The sequence below is a fragment of the Rhipicephalus sanguineus genome, chromosome 6 (genome assembly GCF_013339695.2).
Source record: "Rhipicephalus sanguineus isolate Rsan-2018 chromosome 6, BIME_Rsan_1.4, whole genome shotgun sequence".
In the NCBI taxonomy this organism is placed as follows: Eukaryota; Metazoa; Arthropoda; class Arachnida; order Ixodida; family Ixodidae; genus Rhipicephalus; species Rhipicephalus sanguineus.
The window spans coordinates 108117438-108136028 of NC_051181.1; the positions used below are offsets into that span (position 1 = coordinate 108117438).

At 44.3% G+C, this 18591-nt stretch overlaps 1 protein-coding gene across 1 annotated transcript; it reads left to right on the forward strand.

The window, feature by feature from the left end:
• The first annotated feature begins 15707 nt into the window (after positions 1-15707).
• LOC119396136 (acetylcholinesterase) lies at positions 15708-18057 on the forward strand. The gene is made up of 2 exons (XM_037663229.2): positions 15708-17301; positions 17910-18057. Exons 1-2 carry the CDS (start codon positions 15733-15735, stop codon positions 18030-18032), a joined length of 1692 nt encoding a protein of 563 aa, XP_037519157.2. The 5' UTR covers positions 15708-15732; the 3' UTR covers positions 18033-18057.
• The last annotated feature ends 534 nt before the right edge of the window (positions 18058-18591 follow it).

Here is an 18591-nt window from a genome sequence, read left to right on the forward strand (position 1 = left end):
GTGGCGAGTTCTATGAAGTGCACTTGCGAGTCTTACGTCTTTCTTAATGATGTAATGGGCGAACTTTCACGGGAGAATTACGGTTTTACCGATGATCTCCCCTCTCGAGCTTCGCCCCACTCATCATCATTCATTCCGTGAATATGGCGTGATTTTTTTTTAAATATCCGCCCTAAGTACCTTTATTTTAAAGTGCTTTCCTGTTTTCATGTGGCCCTTCAGAACGAGATTTTTTTTCGTGATCATTCTCTGTAACTTTCATCCATAGTGTGTTTCTACATGTTCTTTAATGTTCATCCTCCGTAACTTTGTTTCCTAGACTTTTTTACTGCCTATTACATATTTATATTGGCGAATATTTATGCATACTTGTAATGGTCCTAATTGTAGTCTTCCGCTAAGGGGCCACAGAGTGTTTGCACGTGTTTTAGTGAATTTGAAACATAGTAGAGGTGTGAATATGTGCTCTGAAGTTTTAAATGGGGACGTAGGTTACTTTAGTCTTTGAGCCCTCTCACACGTGATGCGTCGAGGAACACACTGTGTTCTAATTCTGCATATGCGTGATACCCTTTCTGTAAGTAATCTTTGAACAGTGTTTTCGACACAATGAATAGCTTGCATGGACGTCATCGCGGTCGTCATATTATGATACCAGCGCGTCAAGAAGCTGCGCAAGCGAGAATTTTTACAGCACGCAGCTGTGTCTTGCGTCGCGAGAAAAGTCGACAACCGTAATATTGCGGCGAAAAACTGCCATTGTCCATAAAAAAGCGATGTACGCATGTTTTGTGTTGACGTCACCGTAGTCACCCTGTTTCAGTACTGGCACGGTGATAACAGCTTCCATGACGTCACACACAACCCCCTATTTGTGTTTTATACACTATCAAGGTACGCATTTAGCATTGCCGACTGGCGTTAATATTTGGTCTCTTGAGAGAGGAAGTACACAAATCTGAATATACATTTAATGTAGAAATCCTGTGTTCATGGCGACACTCTTTTCTTTCATATTATATAAACGGCCATGCCAATAGAAGAGGTTTTATCGTTCTGTGCAATCACCCTTATAATGTATGGAAAAATCTGAAGCCTTTGAAACTATTTATTTCTTTAAGGGGAATAAGTGCGTAATTACCCGAGTAGGACGAATCTATTGAATACATTTACATCCAATTCGCAGGGTCTATCTTATATTTTTACTGCACTTCAACACTTCTACCATCGTCATCGCTACACCTTGCATCCATTCAATCACGGTTTGACCATATTTGTAAACTTGGGTGTGCACGATCCATGACAAACAAAATTTAGATTATTTCGTATCGAGAACCTCACGTGACTGGAACCATTTTCTCGCCAGTCTTGTTTCCATAACGGGTTCAGACATGTTTTTTGGAATTTTTCGTTGTAACTGATATTGTCATATACCGAGTCATTTTGCTCGTATCAACTCTTTCATGTATTACCAATACTTCTTGCTGTATTCTGCCTCAATGGTTCTTGCGTAACCGTTTATTTTGCATAACTCTGTATAATTTCCCTTTCCTTTGTAACCCCCTCTCCTCTGAATTGCATTTGCGTTTGAGGTAAATAAGTATAAATTATAACTGCATATAATGCCGGTACTAACCGAGTGAAACTCACAGGAACAACCATTAGGGCTACAACTGGAATGTCAGGTTTCGACAACGAGACAAGGGGCGAACGTTGTGTGAATAAGAGATGGATGTGTCATTATCGTTTATATGTCCTGCACTGCGAAGCTAGACAGACTTATCACGCTCTATTTACTACGGTGGTAGCTGTGTTCAAGAGAGACGCGGAGCAAAATAATAGCCGTGCACCTCCCTTCGCAGTGATTGATAATGTTATCAAACGTAGTTCGAAATTCTGGCCTGTCGAGTGTCTTCAAGAGCAAATGTCTCGACCTTGGGAGGTAAAACCTTTTTACAAAGCAAATTTACAACTCTCTGTCCTTGTGTTATATTTCTTGTTTTTCACGTATGTTTGTTCATTCGAGATCAACAATGTTTTTTTTCGGTTTCGCCCAACACACTACACAATGCCTTGAAGTCTACAAATACGTATGTGCTACTACGAGCTGCACGCATCACGAGACGATGCACATAAGCTTCCTGTGTGTTTTTCTCGCCTTACCTAGTGCCCGTAGTAATGCTCAATCAATGAGAGCAAATTGACATTTTGCCAGTTGCGAAGTCAGGGCTAAATGAAATCGGAGGTAACGAAAAGACCACAGGAAGCACGAATATTAAGCTTCTGAATATACCACCGAATTTCTGTAAACAGAGATTACATTTTCCCGATTTTCATCTCGCACCATCGGTTCTATTTTTAGGATTGTAGACGTCAGTTACCAATTAGCAATCCTTAGGATATGCGCAACAAAGCTAGAACATGTTTAAAGGTCTTTTACAGCGAAAGCTATTATGAGATCACAACAACGGCCGTTTTTGGCGCCGTAGTTGTCCGCCGCCACCGGTAATAAAGTAGCGCAAAATAAAAAAAAATAAACGAAATAACAAAAAAAAAAAAAACGTCAGGCCTGCGCTGAAATCGCAGCACAGTCACAGCGAAAGCTGGAAGAGCGGCGTTTCTAGAGCCCGTTGTAAGCTTTCTTGGGGCTACAATACAAGTACACTAGAAAGATACCCACTACGCCATAAATCACAATTTTTGTGAAGCTCGGAAGCACCCACTAAGCCATTATTCGTCATTCTGCGGAGGAGCGAGGCACCAGCTACACGTCTATAAGGCATTATGTGTACTTTGTTGACGCGACGACTGATGACGATGAAGAATTAAGGCTCAGCCCTTTGTAATGGGTTGGAAGCTTTAAACGGCCCACCAGTTATGTAATTTGCATTGGGTGACGCCCGGTCGCTATTTCCCTCTCCCGTCATGCTGTATAACATACGTTGACGTGGGAGAGAGACGGGGCATGGTGAAGAACTTTACTGAGACCCCGAGGAAATGGATCATGCGCTTATGGGCTTCCTTGGCAACCAATACAAGTGCACTTGTGAGGAACCTCACTACGCTATAAATCATTGTAATTTTTGAGAAGTAGGGCAGCAGGCACTATGCCATTTTCCGTCATTCTACGGAGAGCCGTGGTACCTGCTAAACGCATGTAAGGCATTATGAGCACTTTGTTGATGCTGTGCCTGTTGATGACGACGAAGAATTATGGCAGAGCGCTTTGTAATGGGTTGGAAGCATTCAACAACCTACTCGGTGCGCAATTCGCATTGTGCGACGCCTGGTTACAGAATTCGCGCTGTGCGACGCTTGGTGCTTATTTTACTCTTCTACCACGCTATATTGCATATGCTAATGTGGTTCCTTGCCGACATGAAGCCTGCATAGGACCTTTTTGCAAAACAGTTTCAAGCAGCGGCATGGCTCAGAGGTTGAATACTGGGCTCCCACGCAGAGGGCCCAGGTTCGAACCTTGTTCCATCCTGGAAATTTTTTCTTATTTCGTTTTTTTCTTATTTCGAGTGATACTGGTTACGGACACCGGCGGCGGCGGCGGCGAACAACTACGGCACCAAAAACGGCCGGTGAAATGATCTCATAACAGCTTTCGCTGTAAGACATCCGGGATGGAACCCTACCCAGGCTTCATGTCGGGAAAGAGCCACATTAACGTGTGTAATATAGCGTCGTAGAAGAGTAAAAATGAAAGGCATGGCGTCACACAATGTGAATTGCGCAACGAGTGAGTTGTCGAATGCTTCCAATCTATTAAAATGGGCTGTGCCATAATTCTTCATCGTCATCAGGCACAGCATCCACAAAGTGCACATAATGCCTTACAGGTGTTAAGCGGGTATCACAGTTCTCCGCAGAATGACGAAAAATAGCATAGTGGCTGCGTCGCTAGCTCACAAAAATTATGATGAATTATAGCTCAGTGGGTACTTCGCAAGTGCGCTTTTATTAGTTGCCAAGGAAGCCCATAAGGCCCGCATGAATCATTTCCTCAGGGTCTCAATAAAGTTCTTTCTGTCTCTCTGTATCTTTCTCACTTAACATACGTTATATATCGTGGTGGGAGAGTTAAATAACGACCGGGCGTCACACAATGCGAATTACTTAACTAGTTGGTTGTTTAAAGCTTCGAACCTATTACAAAGGGCTCAACCATAATTCTTCGCAGGCGTCAGCCATCGCATCAACAAAGTGCACATAATGCCTTACAGATGTCTAGCGGGCTCCTGGCTTCTCCGCAGAATACCGAATAATGGCGTAGTGGGTGCTTCCCAACTTCACAAAAATTATAATTTGTGGTGTAATGGGTACCTTAAAGTGGTTATGAAGCACCCCTTCGGCTTATTAAAAAAACACATACTGCGAAAAGCTGACACGGCTATGAACTGCTCAGCCAAATATTGCAGTCGTGCGAGCCGCGTAAAGGCTACAAGCAGAGCGTGAAGTTGCTGTTTTCTCAGGCGCCCTCTTTTCAGAGGCCGCTCCTCACCCTCGTCGGTGGGAGGGACGTCTGCCGGTTCATATTGAGTATCTGCTTCTCCGTGTCGCAAAAGACATAGCATCCTCACTGGCCGATAGCCGACATAAATCGAGAGCAGCGTTCATAATAGATGCGCTTCTTGCCACGAGGTGCCGCCACTTGTCGGCGCCGCACTCCTCAGTCTGCTAACTTTACACGGTAGCCGCACTCGCGCATGCGAATCACAGCGGGAGAGCGATCGCGTTTCAGGACACGCGCTGACGTAACTTCTTTCCCCCGTGCCATCCCTCCCCTTGTAGCTTCCAGTGCGCTCGTCGGGACGAGAAAAGAGAGAAAGTGCTGAGAGCATGCGCCAAACCCTCGTAACTCCACTCGTCCTTTACAAATTCAAGAAATTTTTGCGGCAGTCGATTCGGGAGGCAGTAAACTCCGCTACTGAGGTCATTACACCATTACTGGGAAGAATGGTTCATGACCCATTTAAAGTATACTTATATTAGTAGCCGCAAAATATTTTACAACGGGATTTAAAAATGCCGCTCTTCCAGCTTTCGCTGGGACTATGATGCGCTTTCCACGCGGCCCTTGCGTTTTTTTAAATTGTGAAGCCACTTAGTTGGTCATCCGTGACACTCCCCGTTACCTCATGAACTGGCAACCCAATGCCAAGTAAGATGAGTTCGCACTTTGCAGTAAAAATGAGAAAATGAGAAGCCCTGCATATTGAGGGCTGTGTGTAATCTGAAAGAACCACGGCTGCGCGAAATAACTTATAGTGGTCTCATTTGTGCTGACTCTTTCCATTAACGCGCTGCGTTTTCAACGTATTTGTTGTAGTTCTAGAGTCTGCGCTAAATGCAGCTCCACTATTGTGAAACCTGAGGAAGAGCGTAGCACGGGCACCCAGCGATTCCCGTTCCGGGAGCTCCAACTGCTCCATTTACAAAACCCCCAATGGCGTCAGTGTTTGAAGTAAGCACGTACGGCTTCCCCGGCACGAGTAGAATATTTTTAGGGAGATTCGCAAACTCGGTGTGCGACATGCGCGCTACTTTTTGCTGCGCTTTATTATGTTCCTGTTTGTTACGGCAGTTGAGATACTTATCGTCTGCAGCGAGTTCAGTCAGGTTCAGATATAGCGGCGAAGCGCAGGAGAAGACCAATGGGAGGCGCTATCGCGTGCTTGGTGAGGTGGTGGCGCCCTCTCTTGCGCGGCGCGGGTGTCAACCGCATGTTTCCGAAGCGTTTTAAGCGATTTTATGTTAATTGTTGCGATTACTCCTTGGTTATTTCTGTTAAATATATTTTAGACCTTGTTCGTTTATTTTAACCCGGTTTTAAGCACTACCAGCCTTGTTTCAGACCTGTATTGAGCCCTTGATATTTGAATGTGACCATGCGACGTGAGACACTGGATGGACGACAAGCCAGGCCTCTAAAGTGCTACGTACTAAGAAGGCGATGCCTTCATTAAGAGTATGTATTCGGCTTATATAGAAAAAGCGTCAAGGTGGTAAGGTTGCTCGTGGCCAGCTCATAGAGACAGCGTTTGAGGCATACGTTAGCTATCAGAGCTGAAATGAATGGCCATGGGAGCAGCGTAGCGGGTGAAAGTACGATGACAAGAAGCGGCGTCACGAACGGACCAAGATGACATTCTGATCAGAAAACAAGTGTCGATGTAACCTCATGTCGCGCACAGCGCACTGCCTGGCCCTCGCGCACATTTGCTGGGCCCTGTCGCGGTCATTCTGTAGGTGCTCTATCGCATGCAAAGCACATTGGTGGTACGGCAAGGTAGGCGACACAGTAGAGGCATCGACGCGACTAGAACAGGCGTCGGCGCTACATTGAAGCATCCTTTTATAGTGTATGAGAAGCACGCTTAAAGGGGTCTTGCAACATTCTTCGAAACAATCAATAAATCACTTCATTAAATGATTTTATCGCTTTACGAATTGGCTGCCGCAAAAGTATTTATAATCCGTCAAGTACAAGCGGATTTACAGGGAATTGTCGCACGCTTTCAGTGCTCTATTTCTTCTTTCGCACTAGTGACCGCGATGAAAGCGACGCAGGGAGGGTGGGGGGGGGGAGGGTCTACATGCAAAAGGGACGAGAATATACGTCCGTTCATCAGTGTGCGTCATGACCTTGGCCACTTCACATTTTTTTTTTCTTTGGAGGCGCGGATTACTTTCAGTGGCATCGCGAGCGCGCTGGTGTAATTTTGTACTTATGTAATTCGAGCAGTACAGAAAGCAGCGAGGGCACGTTGCGGCATCCCGCGGTGGCCGTGGTAACTATGCGGCGCACTTGAGTCAACTCACCCAATGGTGTGTGACGCGATCATTTTGAATTGCAGCACTATTTGTCAAGAGAAGAGAAAGGAATTTCTAGTGACTTTGAAAACAAATAGTAAATTTCGAGCCGCGTGCTGCGCTATAATGTGTGGTTCCAACAAATGTTCTCAGGAGCTTCGACTACCGATCGGCAGCGTTCTCTGTCCATGCTCAAAAAGTGTTGCAAGGCCCATCTGAATGGACCCGTCGAAGCGCACGGGAAGTGCTGGACGAAAAACTTTGTCTGCATTGTATATGCGCGTGGAAATCGATGGAATGGAGGCCGCACTTGAGCGGAAGGGGCAAAAGACTATGGAATAGCGCACCTCTTGGTTGATAGACAAGGGAAGGACGCTTCCGGTGGTGGCAGAGCGCTTGGAGGAAAGCGATCGTGGACGACAACAATGTGGCAAGCGGTGAAGACGTGGGCGGAGGTTGTTGTCATGCTGGTAACGGCACGGCAACCACGGCGCCGTCCCATTTGGGCTGGGGAGGGGAGGGCGGGGTCGAACCGGGAACTTGTGGGATACATTCCGATGTGGGTAGTAACGTGCTTTGTAGTGCGCAAGCACAGTACATCGACGTAGGACTGCGGGCTGGTAGCGGCGATGTGCATGCCATCTGTGGTGGAGCGCTCACCTGTGGCCAATGAAGAGGGCGATCACACGAGCATAGAAAGATTTGTAAAAAAATGAAGAGTAGAGTGCCCCCTTTGACTTGCCTTATTCTGGAGTTGCACGCCGTAGAAGTCGATGAAAGTGCTTGCGAGGCCGCCGTATATTGAGTTCCCACAGCCAGGACACCTGGCTGTGGGAACTCAAGTGAGCTATGAGCATTGACAGGAATTTCCATTGCTCAGTTGATGAGGTGGTACCGCCAGAGCTTAGACGCGACGCCACTGGCGAACAGCTACGCGTGCACTTGCACGAACCAAACTGCAGGATTGCATGGACAGTACTACAACAGCTCTAGAATTCAAGGGTTGTGTAAGGGTTGTGCTTCATTTTTCATCGGCTTGCTGGTTCAGTGGCGTTGCTGACATACGTAATGCTGAAATACGCGGAACATATATCAGGTAATGTAAATTTAATAGCACGGAACATCCCATCACTCCTGGAAATGAAAAAGAAGTTTGTGAATCGCATAGAAGCGCAGAAAGTTGGAGAAGTTGGTAAGGGTTTATCTTCTTCGAACTGCACGGTTGAACGGCGCTTGTTTGTCCCACTTCCCTCGTCGCGTACCGCGTAGTTTGAGCAATTTGAGTGCATAGTTAAATGCCTTGTTAGCTTATAGTTTACCATTGAATTATGTTGGTGGATTGGAACACAACCTGCAATCTGGCCATTACAATTTTGTCTTAGAATAACAGAGAGCTGAGTTAGTTGGTAAGTATTCATTCTAAAAAGACAGGGCCCACAAACACGGGCACAAGAAAGAAGTCAGGACAACAGGTGTCCTGACTTCTTTCTTGTGTCCGTGTTTGCACGCCGTGTCTTTTTAGAACAATTTTGTCATCGTTATTTTGATGGAGAACTAACGTCATCGTTCATCGAGTAGTCCCTATTCCTGCCCTATCGGTGTTATAACGTCGTTAATGGCGTTGTTGCTTTCATTGTTCCAGTTACACGTGATTAGAATAAATTTATTACTTTGGCTGCCCTACAAGATTTCATTTAATCACACTACGATGTAATTAGAATGGAAAAAAATATGGAGGAGTGTTGGAATCTACTTGGCGTACAAATTAGACTAAAATGTGATTTCAGAAAAAAAAAAGAGTATGAGGCTCTCGCGAGCTTTGTGTATCGATTAATAACACCTAGACAGTGAATCGTATCTACCGGTTAAATATGTTAAATCAGCGGCCGCCGCTGCTGTTTCGGGCTATCCGAGCTGTGAAAGCTTACATCCGAGCAAAGATTTACATTCTCCTGATTTATAGTACCTAGCTCATTTGCATAACTTTCTAGGTGTTCACATGTGTAATTTGTCAGTGAGCTGTACCTGTAGCATGAAATTTCATATTCAGATTTTTCTTTTTCCTTTATATGTTCAATCGCTCCCGTGTTCTGCGATCTTAATTCCCACCGAGCTCTTCTATATATAGCCATCATTTTGTTCACTTGGAAAACTGTGTCAAGCGCTCCTATTGATGTAACTTTATAATCTCAGCTCACTCCACAGGTTCCTACGTACGCTTCAAAAATTTTCATTTCGCTCTACAAGAAACCTCATTTATCTTTTCGAAGTATAATTCTGATAGCATCTTTACCTCTGAAGTTTTCTTGAAAATATTGTTTCACTATTAACGAGATAGTTACGATCACTAGTACATAAAAGTTACCGTTTCGATCCATCTTAACACTTCCTCTTACGTCTAGAAAATTGTGCTAACAATATAACCCTACGAAAATGACCCTAAGTTAGGTTATCATGTCTTTTTTCAACAGGCCGGGGTATCACGTTGAAACACGCAAGAGCAGTCACCATTATAATTAGTGTAGAGAGTTGAGGATGGCTAATATACGCCTAAGCATTGCATGTAAACCATCTACCTACGCTTTATAATCAGCAGGGTCAAATGAAGAAAAGGAAGCTTCATTTATTTCATTTATACGCATGGCACGGCGCCGCAACGCGCTAAGGCTATTTCAAAAAATCCGCATAAATTTGTGTATATCACAGGGTCTTGAGCAATAATTACTGAGCTATAGAAAAAACAGGTTCGGAGCCATGTCTCCACGTGTTCGAAGAGTATTTTCAGATTTCTATTCTGAGAAAGTTTCAAATGAAATGTTTTGCTACATTTCAAGGTTGTACAAGTGCGCATTTAGAGGGTGAAAAAGAAATTTTCATATCTTCGTCTTTACATAGCAGCTCAGGCCAAGGCCGAAAAACAGAATGGCTAAAAGGAGGCAACGCGTGGAGACTAAAAACAGGTCGCTTTATGAAGTTGCTTTCTGACATACATTCGGAGAAAGGTCGATTAAGTCTGCCGGAGATATACGGGCTTTCGCGAAAAAACTTTCCAAGGTGGCTGCTCCCATGCAACTGCTTAACGACAGTATGCGAGCAGTGTTTCGCATTGTTTTCGTCGCTACAATTGTTCTCTCAGCGACATTGCTTTCTTAAGGTAACAGCGCCGGCCAGTGCAATAACAAGGTCATTTGTACCGCTCCTTTGACAGCAAAGGGTAAAGTACGTGGCTTAGCATTGGCGTGGCATACTTGAATAGAATACTGGTCGTGTTTTTTTTCTTGCGACTGGCTCTTTATGAGTGACCAATAGGAAGCAGCCTCTCGTACGATTGGTTCCAAATGTCGCTCGCATTTGTAAGAGCTGGTGGTGAAGCTCCGCCTGCACATTTCTGAAAAATTTCTGTTAAGCTTAGGAATTTGCTGTGTCTAATACCATGACTGTGACTAACTATCGGAAAAGCTTAACGTTAAACCACATTTAGCGAGCATCTTTACTCCTGCCTGAATCCCGCGCCGTCTAACATGTAGCTCACAGCAGGTGCTTATTCGTACAAATCGCATCTTTAAAGCTGGAACACAATAATTCTGCTTATTTTCCGACCTTCCGAGCCTCAATTAGCGTCATGTTTGTCGCCACTTGACATTATGCGCACTGCTTGTATTTTATTCTTTACTGATTTCTGATTATATCGTCAGCTCATTAATAAGGCGATTCTAGCAATCATCCGGCTTCGTGGGTAATATATTTGCAAAAGAAGACATTCATATCTCCAAACACCTCGTCTTGTCAATAAAACATAACGCACGCTAGTGTCAATGGCCGTAAACACACATATCGCTATCAAAAATTCTTTTCTTGAGATTTGAACTTCGGTTGCATAGTTCTTGGAGCCCGAGCACGGAGAGTTCTTGAGCACCAGCGTGGTTTTGAATTGAGCTGATTCGGGATAGATGCAATGATTCGAGGATCGCTTAGCGTTCCGGCATGGTTAATAGCTTAGAAATTTTGAACCTCACAGATAAAACCAGTTTGCGGATAAGAACAGAGGCTCCTACACTGGCGTACGACAGTGTGCTTTTTTTTATTGATTATGCCTTTCTGCTGCTATTTGCAGCTACCCAAGGTCGTTTCAAAAATTTTTCAATGTGTAACAATAAGTATGAGGGTTAATGACCCTCATTGTAATCATTCTTTGTCATCACCTGTGTTTCACAGCCTCGGTGCAAGTAATTAATGCCAACAAACGAGCTTGTCCTTTTGTAATGTATTTCAATATATTTTCCACTAGCATGTCCTTCGCACATTCTGCGTTTTTGCGTATTTTGTTACGCACGTAAGGTACTCGATTACGACATCTGTATATCATCAGCTGCTACATTCGCCAACGCTACTCAAAGTGCCATTGGCACTGAGAGTAGCGTTAGAGTAGCATAAAGCAACAATGTCATATGATGACGTCAGGTCGAGACGTCATGCCATGACGGTCGTAATGACTGTGCTGAAGACGCCCGTTTATAGATACACGCGGCGCAACATGTGAGCTGCATCACGCGGATTGTTTAAATGCACACGCGACGCGGCATGAGAGCGGCGTCACGCGGCGCCAACGACATCTGTCGCCGCGTGATCGAACATGTGATGTTCGGAGCTTATATAAGATGTATTGTAATAATAAAAGGGGCTTCTTTTGACGTTAATGTGCACGGCGTGGAATCTGCGTCTTTTTAACACGTTGAGCGTGCGGCACGTGGCATCCCATCACGGCAATGAAGACACAAATTTTCGGGGTCTGTGACGCCTTAATGACGTCATAAAAATGACTTCAATACTCTGAGATCACGTATGTTTTCGGACAGAGCCTTGCGAGAACTTGCGAGACCTCACGAGATCCCTGCGGTCTGGCAATGTTTCACAGTGTCTTGCGCAAATCTCATGGACGGGAGCGCCAACATAGCCACATAAGTCTTCCGCCTGAGTACTTGAACATGTGAAGTGCTTTTTGCCCAAAGGCGCATTCGACTCTCGAGTGAAGCGTGACATCTTGTTCTCTCTCTCTTTTCCTTCTTTTTATTGCCCATTCTCCTTCTCCCAGTGCAGGGTAGCAGTCCGGACTTGCGTCTGGTTTACCTGCCCGCCTTCCCTTTTCCTTTTCCTTCTGTCTCTTTCTCTCTCGCTTAGAGAATTATTGCTTTACATACCATCCAAGTAGATGCAGTTCAAGGTCACCCATGTTTTCACCAATTTGCGATGTCACCTGTACACAATATCAGCGGCAATGCTGAGTAATCCTAAGAATGAACAATACCAAAAATTACCCAGTGTCTCCTAGAAAGCCGCACTCACATAAGCTTTTGCATGTGACTTGTACATCACTATTTACCACTCTTGCACTCACATTCGCATCACCCACTTTTGCATCACTATTCCGGCATATACAGTGAAAACGAAAGGACGTACTTATAGATGACGCGATGATCAACCCGTATCTTGGGGCTTCAGAAGCAGCTTACGGAAATTTATGGTTTAGGTTCTTGTAAAATGGTGCTCAAAATGATCAATTCTCCGCTATCTTCAAGGGACTCGTCACGGTGGCTCCCTAAGATACTACACTACGGACTTATAAAGCACTAATCTGGCCAATTCTTGGATAACGCGTCGATAGTGTGAAACTCTTTTCAGAAAAATGATGTTCACAGGATTGAGTCCGTACAGTCTAAATTTTAGTATCTGAAGTGTGCGAGTCATTGCTTCAAAAGATGAAGCGGTCTGATAGGGGAAAGGAATGAGACAATAGAAATAGGCAGGTGTAAGGTGATTCCGTAGATTCATAAAATTTCACAAAACATCAAGAAGGTAGCGTCAAAACATGATGTTCCAGTAGTGTTTTCGGCCCCATGTAAGTTGTCAATATTGTGCAGCATGACTAATCGGCAAAGGTTATCTCAGTGCACGACCAGCACAGAAACAAGGTTCACAGAATGTGTTGCAAATGTCGTTTATGAAATTCACCTAAGCGGTGGCCGTCATTACATAGGGCAAACAGGCAGATATTTTAATGAACGAGCAAAGGAGCACAATTTGAATCTACGCAATAAAGCTGGTGGCTTCCTAGCTGAACACTGCAAGCGTTGTGGATTGCAAGCCAAGTTTCAACGAAAACCAAATTTTTGAAGAGAGCAAAAGACAGGACCGAACGCGAACTTGTTGAAGCGTTTTTTATTAAGAAAGCTGTAGATATCGTGTAAGCAAGCCGTCAGTTCTACTAATTGACGCTGAGTTTGACATTCTAGATGGCTTTGTTTAACCTTGTCGTTTCCCCTCACGTGCTATTCCCGTGTTTTTGTTTGTCATTTGTTCTCTTGATGCTTTTACTCATCACACGAATGACGTAGTTAGTTCTTGGTTTCGCGTTGCGTGGTCTGCCACCTCAACGCTGGGTTCTTTCAAATTACCTTGGTCCGTTCCTGGTTATGTTTTCGTTGTTTGTGTTAGTTTTTGTTTCGTTATTGTTTTTTTTTCGCTAAGGTGCAAGCAAGCCTTTGGCTTTTACTGACTGACGCCGAGATCTATACTCCTAGATTGTTAGTTTAGTCTTTTCATCCTCACGTGCTTTTTGCGTGTTTCTGTTGGTAACAGGTTCGTTTACTTGACCGTACTTCCACTTATCACCAGGACCAAGTTAGGTAGTTCACGCTCTGCGCGTATTCATTTTTGCTAATCTGAAGCCACGTTTTCGAAGTGCAGTGCAGTGTTGTCGGTCTTCTCATCCCTAAAATAGTTTGCTTTATGTAATATTGGTGCGCATTCGATGCTTTTCGAGCTTGTAAACATGCGATTATTTTTGCATACAACATCTTCTTTTTTTGTTATTTTTTTCACTCTTGGGTGACATAGCCACGTATGGTGCATAAAAAGGCCTGTTGAAGTGCAAATAAACTCAGTTGTAAGTCGGCGCTCGTCTGTATTTCTCTGTGTCTCTCGTCTTCGTTAAAATCGCGCTGCATTGGTCTAAAGTATGCGTACCAACTCGCCAAAGTCAAAGTATTATAGGTACATTCCAAAGCCGTCGTTTTATATGCCGCATATGTGAAGTATATTTTTCACTTTTCGCTAACCTTTGTGGTCTCAGCCTTACCCTTTTGTGAACTAGTCGCCACACTGATTGTTTAAAGTTTCTGCGCTGCCTAATGAACTCGTCATGACTATATCGTTTAGACAAATTGCCCAGTTTGCTGATCGTTGCCATACTGGTTGCTCTCACATACTGAATCTTTTAGCATTTCAAACTAGGACCGTCGTGTTCAAGCACACTTTCTTTCCCCTCAACAAATGAACACCGGAGTTTTTTACTAGGAAGTGCTCGAGATTTCCTTTGTCGTGATTTCTTTTTTTGCGCACTTGATGTGTGATGTATGATCCACACTCCTGCAATAGCTCCGCAGGAGCTGAAGCATGCAAAAACAAAATTCAATCAAATAAAACCACCAAGAATTCAAAAAGAAAGAAAAAAAATCAGGCGCAAAGCTTGCTAATGCGCTTCTGGTAATTTCGGCCTTTCTTACCAATCACCAACCTTGAAATATACTAAAGAGACATGATGACTACAGGTAGCAGCGTACACTGGCCCCTTAAGTTTATTACAAATAAGAGTTAACAATGTGTTTTGTGCTTAGATTTATGAGTGGTGGTATGAGAAACTAGATGTTCCCAAAGCAAGTAGACGTGTGTATTTCAATATAGAACGTTAAAAGCACGTAACTGGGTTAAAATGAGTTATAGTTGCATTGCTTTTATCCTAAAACCCTTCACCTTCAACAAGGCTCGTGCGCGACAACACCGCTCGCTTTGTTCGACCTTCGCAGCTCAAAACGACCTCGTTTCATTCGACAGATGGGATCGAGGTCTCTGAAGATCGCTACCGGATAGCGGAAGCAGATCACTGATACGCAACCCGCAGTCCCATACGACGGTCTGACCTACATTACGCCCCCAGGGTTCGGTAATGAAATAAAACAGAGTAATATCTGCCACGGCCAGGATCGGTTAACATTGCGTAGCAATGAGTATTTTGTGGAAATTCCTTTAAAGTGTCTTAATTCAAGAACCGCAAAGAACACGTTAGCTATGAGAAAATGTCTGTGTATTTCATCGTGCTGTACCTGCAACGTTAATGCGGCTTTCAGCTGAACACGAAAACGGACACATTTCATTGGTTGTCATTTCCTCACAAAGGTCACACGATAACACATAACTTTCTGGCTATAAATAGAACAGCCAGCCAAGCGTCTTTCTTGATATTAGTGGTTATTTTTACTGCTGTTGCTTACCAGTTGGTTTCTGATTTTCTATGTTGCGCTTTTTTAAAATTGTTTGATATAAATGCATTTACTGTATTTCATTTTATTTGGTTAGATTCTATTTTATGCCGAATACCCGATTCATTTATTTCACTTGACAAGGCATTTGGTCAAATGAAGGTTCTCCCGTGTGAAATATTCCAGCACTTTTGGGCCACAGAAGCACTGAAATAAATTAAATTACTCAATAGTTACTCTGCTGCTACACTTATGTTTTCTACGTCAGAAGGTACCTACATTTCTTCGTGCTCCCTCGACTTAAATTTTCGCATCGTACCCCTCAGCGGGTGAAAACCTTGGCACACACGCCTATGAGGCACCGCTTTCGCCACGCCTGACGCGAACCAAAACATCTTCGACCTTGCTCGAAAGGCGCGCTCAGCTACTCTGATATATGTGATAGCAACTTGGCGACACGACGAAAGGTTCGACACTGATCCTATTGGAGGACAGATACTAGTAAGAATGAACGTTGCGTCTGCAGAAAGGGGCTGCTGAACTTGACTCAATGTTCGTATGAACGCTGTCGGCAAAAGCTCGCCGGTCAGCGAACATGGCCACCACCCGTTCATATGTCTCCAACTGTGTGTTGTTAGTGTGGGTAGTTTGGATCGTCGACGCCGCGATTCATGAATCTCCCGTAATTCGCACTGACTCCGGCCTCGTTTCTGGTGTACGTGAGACGATCGATGGTCGAGAAGTCGACATGTATTTGGGCATTCCTTACGCGGAGCCACCCACGGATCTTCTGCGCTTCAGCAAACCAATCCCGATCAAGCCGTGGAACGGAACGCTCAAAGCCACCAAGAGACCCCCGCCGTGTCCTCAAAATGTCCACTACCTTACGGATGAAGTCAGCTTCTACTACACGAAAAATTCGGAAGACTGCCTGTACCTTAACGTCCGGAAGCCGGCGTCCGATTGCAAGCAGAACGCCTGCAGCTCCAAGCTTCCCGTGGTAGTCTTTATGCACGGCGGGTGCTTTCAGTGGAGTGACTCTGGTCTTTTCATGCACGACGGTGGAAACTTCGCTGCTCTAACGGACACCATCATGGTTAACTTCAATTATCGACTCAACGTGTTCGGATTTCTCTCTGCGGGAAACGAAGAAGTCGCCGGCAACTGGGGCCTCTGGGACCAGAATCTTGTGCTGAAGTGGATCCAGAGGAACATCGAGAACTTCGGCGGTGATCCATCGGAAGTCACCCTAATGGGTCATAGTGCTGGTGGGATTTCTGCTGGGTTCCACGCTGTCTCTCCTGAAAGCGTGGGTCTGTTCAAGAGGATGATTCTTCAAAGCGGCAGCCCCATGAACGCCATCGCCAGCCTCTCTGCTCGTTCGGTAGGAAGCGTTATGGAACTCGGTGCAGACTTGGCGTGCGAAGGGGTGAGAGAACGGAAACTGGGCGTGGTCATGGACTGTCTGAGGCGCAGGGACAAAAACTTGTTGCTAGGGCAACTGAGTGGTCTCGATCTACGCAAGAGCTTGTATGGACCAATATCCGGAGACGAATACGTTCCAGACGACCCGCTACTTCTGAGTAGTTGGAAGAAGAAGATCAGAAGCACGGAGATCATAATTGGAACTACCTCCAACGAGGGAGCGATGTTTCTTTACGGTGCCATGAAACTAGTTCCGCACCTCAAAAGCCTCCTCGCGCAGGAGTATAGATCGACCATTACCATTGCGATTAGCACGACATTGGGAATTCCAATTCGAGCTTCGAAAGAAATTACCAAAGCCTACTTCGCCAAATGGAAGGGGGAGCCCACCGAAGACGAAGCGCTTCGTGTTCTAGGAGAAATGCTCGGAGACGGGCTTTTCGTGTGCCCCGCTACAATCTTCGCAGACATTGCCTCCGAGCAAAACATTCCCGTATATAGGTACACGTTCGACTATAGACCCTCGTTTAGCTTCTGGCCTGACTGGTTTGAGGTTGCGCACGGCGACGACCTCCCTTTCACCCTGGGCTCGCTATTGTTTTACGGAGACGAGAGCAGATTCGAGCCGGGAATTCGCAAGGAGGACTATGACTCGTTCAGACAACTCAAGTATACCAGCGCAGAGAAGGAATTTATGTTGGCCATGGTGTCAGTCAATGTCGGATTTTGTCAAAACAGGGTAAGTCCGCTTCAACTTTAACATTATAAAAGGAACTACTGCACAGTATTAACAAACTAAAATTCTGAACAAGAGGTAGCCGAGCGTGGTGTACGCTGATGCTAACAAGTAACTAGACAACTGTTTTTTATTAAACAATGTGAAGTTTAAAATTCTTTGAGAAAATGCATGCATATATTGCAGAAGTACCTTTATTTAATTCACAATATTTAACGAACCTATCACTCAACTATCAGTAATATGGCGCTCGTGTTTTGACATGGGCTTTGCTTCCAATTGCACTTACCGGGACTCTTCCTTCAATTCATAGTTTGCGAGATTCTCCGCAATAAAATGCGTTCCCAGTGGGCACGTGAACCTTTTCGCAATGATTTCATCGTATGTAAACATCTTCTGTAACAAACAAATAATTCAATAAAAGTGGTACTTTTAGTTTGACTTTTAGGGAAATACTTACTTTATGCAGTAGTAGTTTAGGGAAATAGTAATTTTACTTTGACTTTTAGGGCAATAGTAATTTCATTCAGCGATAAACGTAGCACGAGAGCTCACCAGCTTATATGTTCTTGGTGATTATATTACACATTAAGTTGAGAATTTGTTTCCAGACAGCCAACAATACCAGAAACAAAGCAAGAGTGGCCGAGGTACTCTTCTGCAAATCCGGAGTACATAAACATCCGACCTGGCAACACCACGAGGCGACGGGGGCCAAACACAGAGATCTGTAAGGTCTGGAAGCGCGTACTGATGAAACAGTAAGTTTTATGGATTTCAATTTCTAATGCTTACTTATAATGTGTCCTCAGTGCACTATTGATTACCATTAAAAATTGTCGCTAAGACGTATCATGATGTATACCCGTTGAAGACAGGAGAGATAAACAGATTGGACTTAATTAAATAAAGGTGCATATCAAGAGACATGATAACACATCAACAATATGGGCCTGTGTGCGGGCATACTGCGAACTTCTCATTTCTGAGTTCTTTTTTTTTAATCTCCAATGCAGGGTAGCTAAACAGTGTGAACCTAACTTCCCTTTGTTTTGTTTTTGTTTGTAACATTTTTGCCTTGTTTTCTATAGAACCAATGTGGACACGGCAAATGGCTATTAACCTTTTCGGATAATCTCACAGTAAACACACACTGGATATTTATCTTTAAAGTTTAGCCCTTATGCAATCCACAATTTTCTCTATTCGACAGATTAGAAATATTCAGTTTTATCAACACATAATTTGCCAAAAGGGCTATTGCGATAGCGGTACGGCTATGGCTAGTTTTGG

What these genes read in the sequence shown, in the direction of transcription:
- LOC119396136 (XM_037663229.2), top strand. Translation starts at nt 15,733, where the DNA reads ATGGCCACCACCCGTTCATATGTCTCCAACTGTGTGTTGTTAGTGTGG. An exon ending in TCGGATTTTGTCAAAACAGG is followed by an intron (nt 17,302 to 17,909) that starts GTAAGTCCGCTT and finishes ATTTGTTTCCAG; the next exon opens with ACAGCCAACAATACCAGAAA.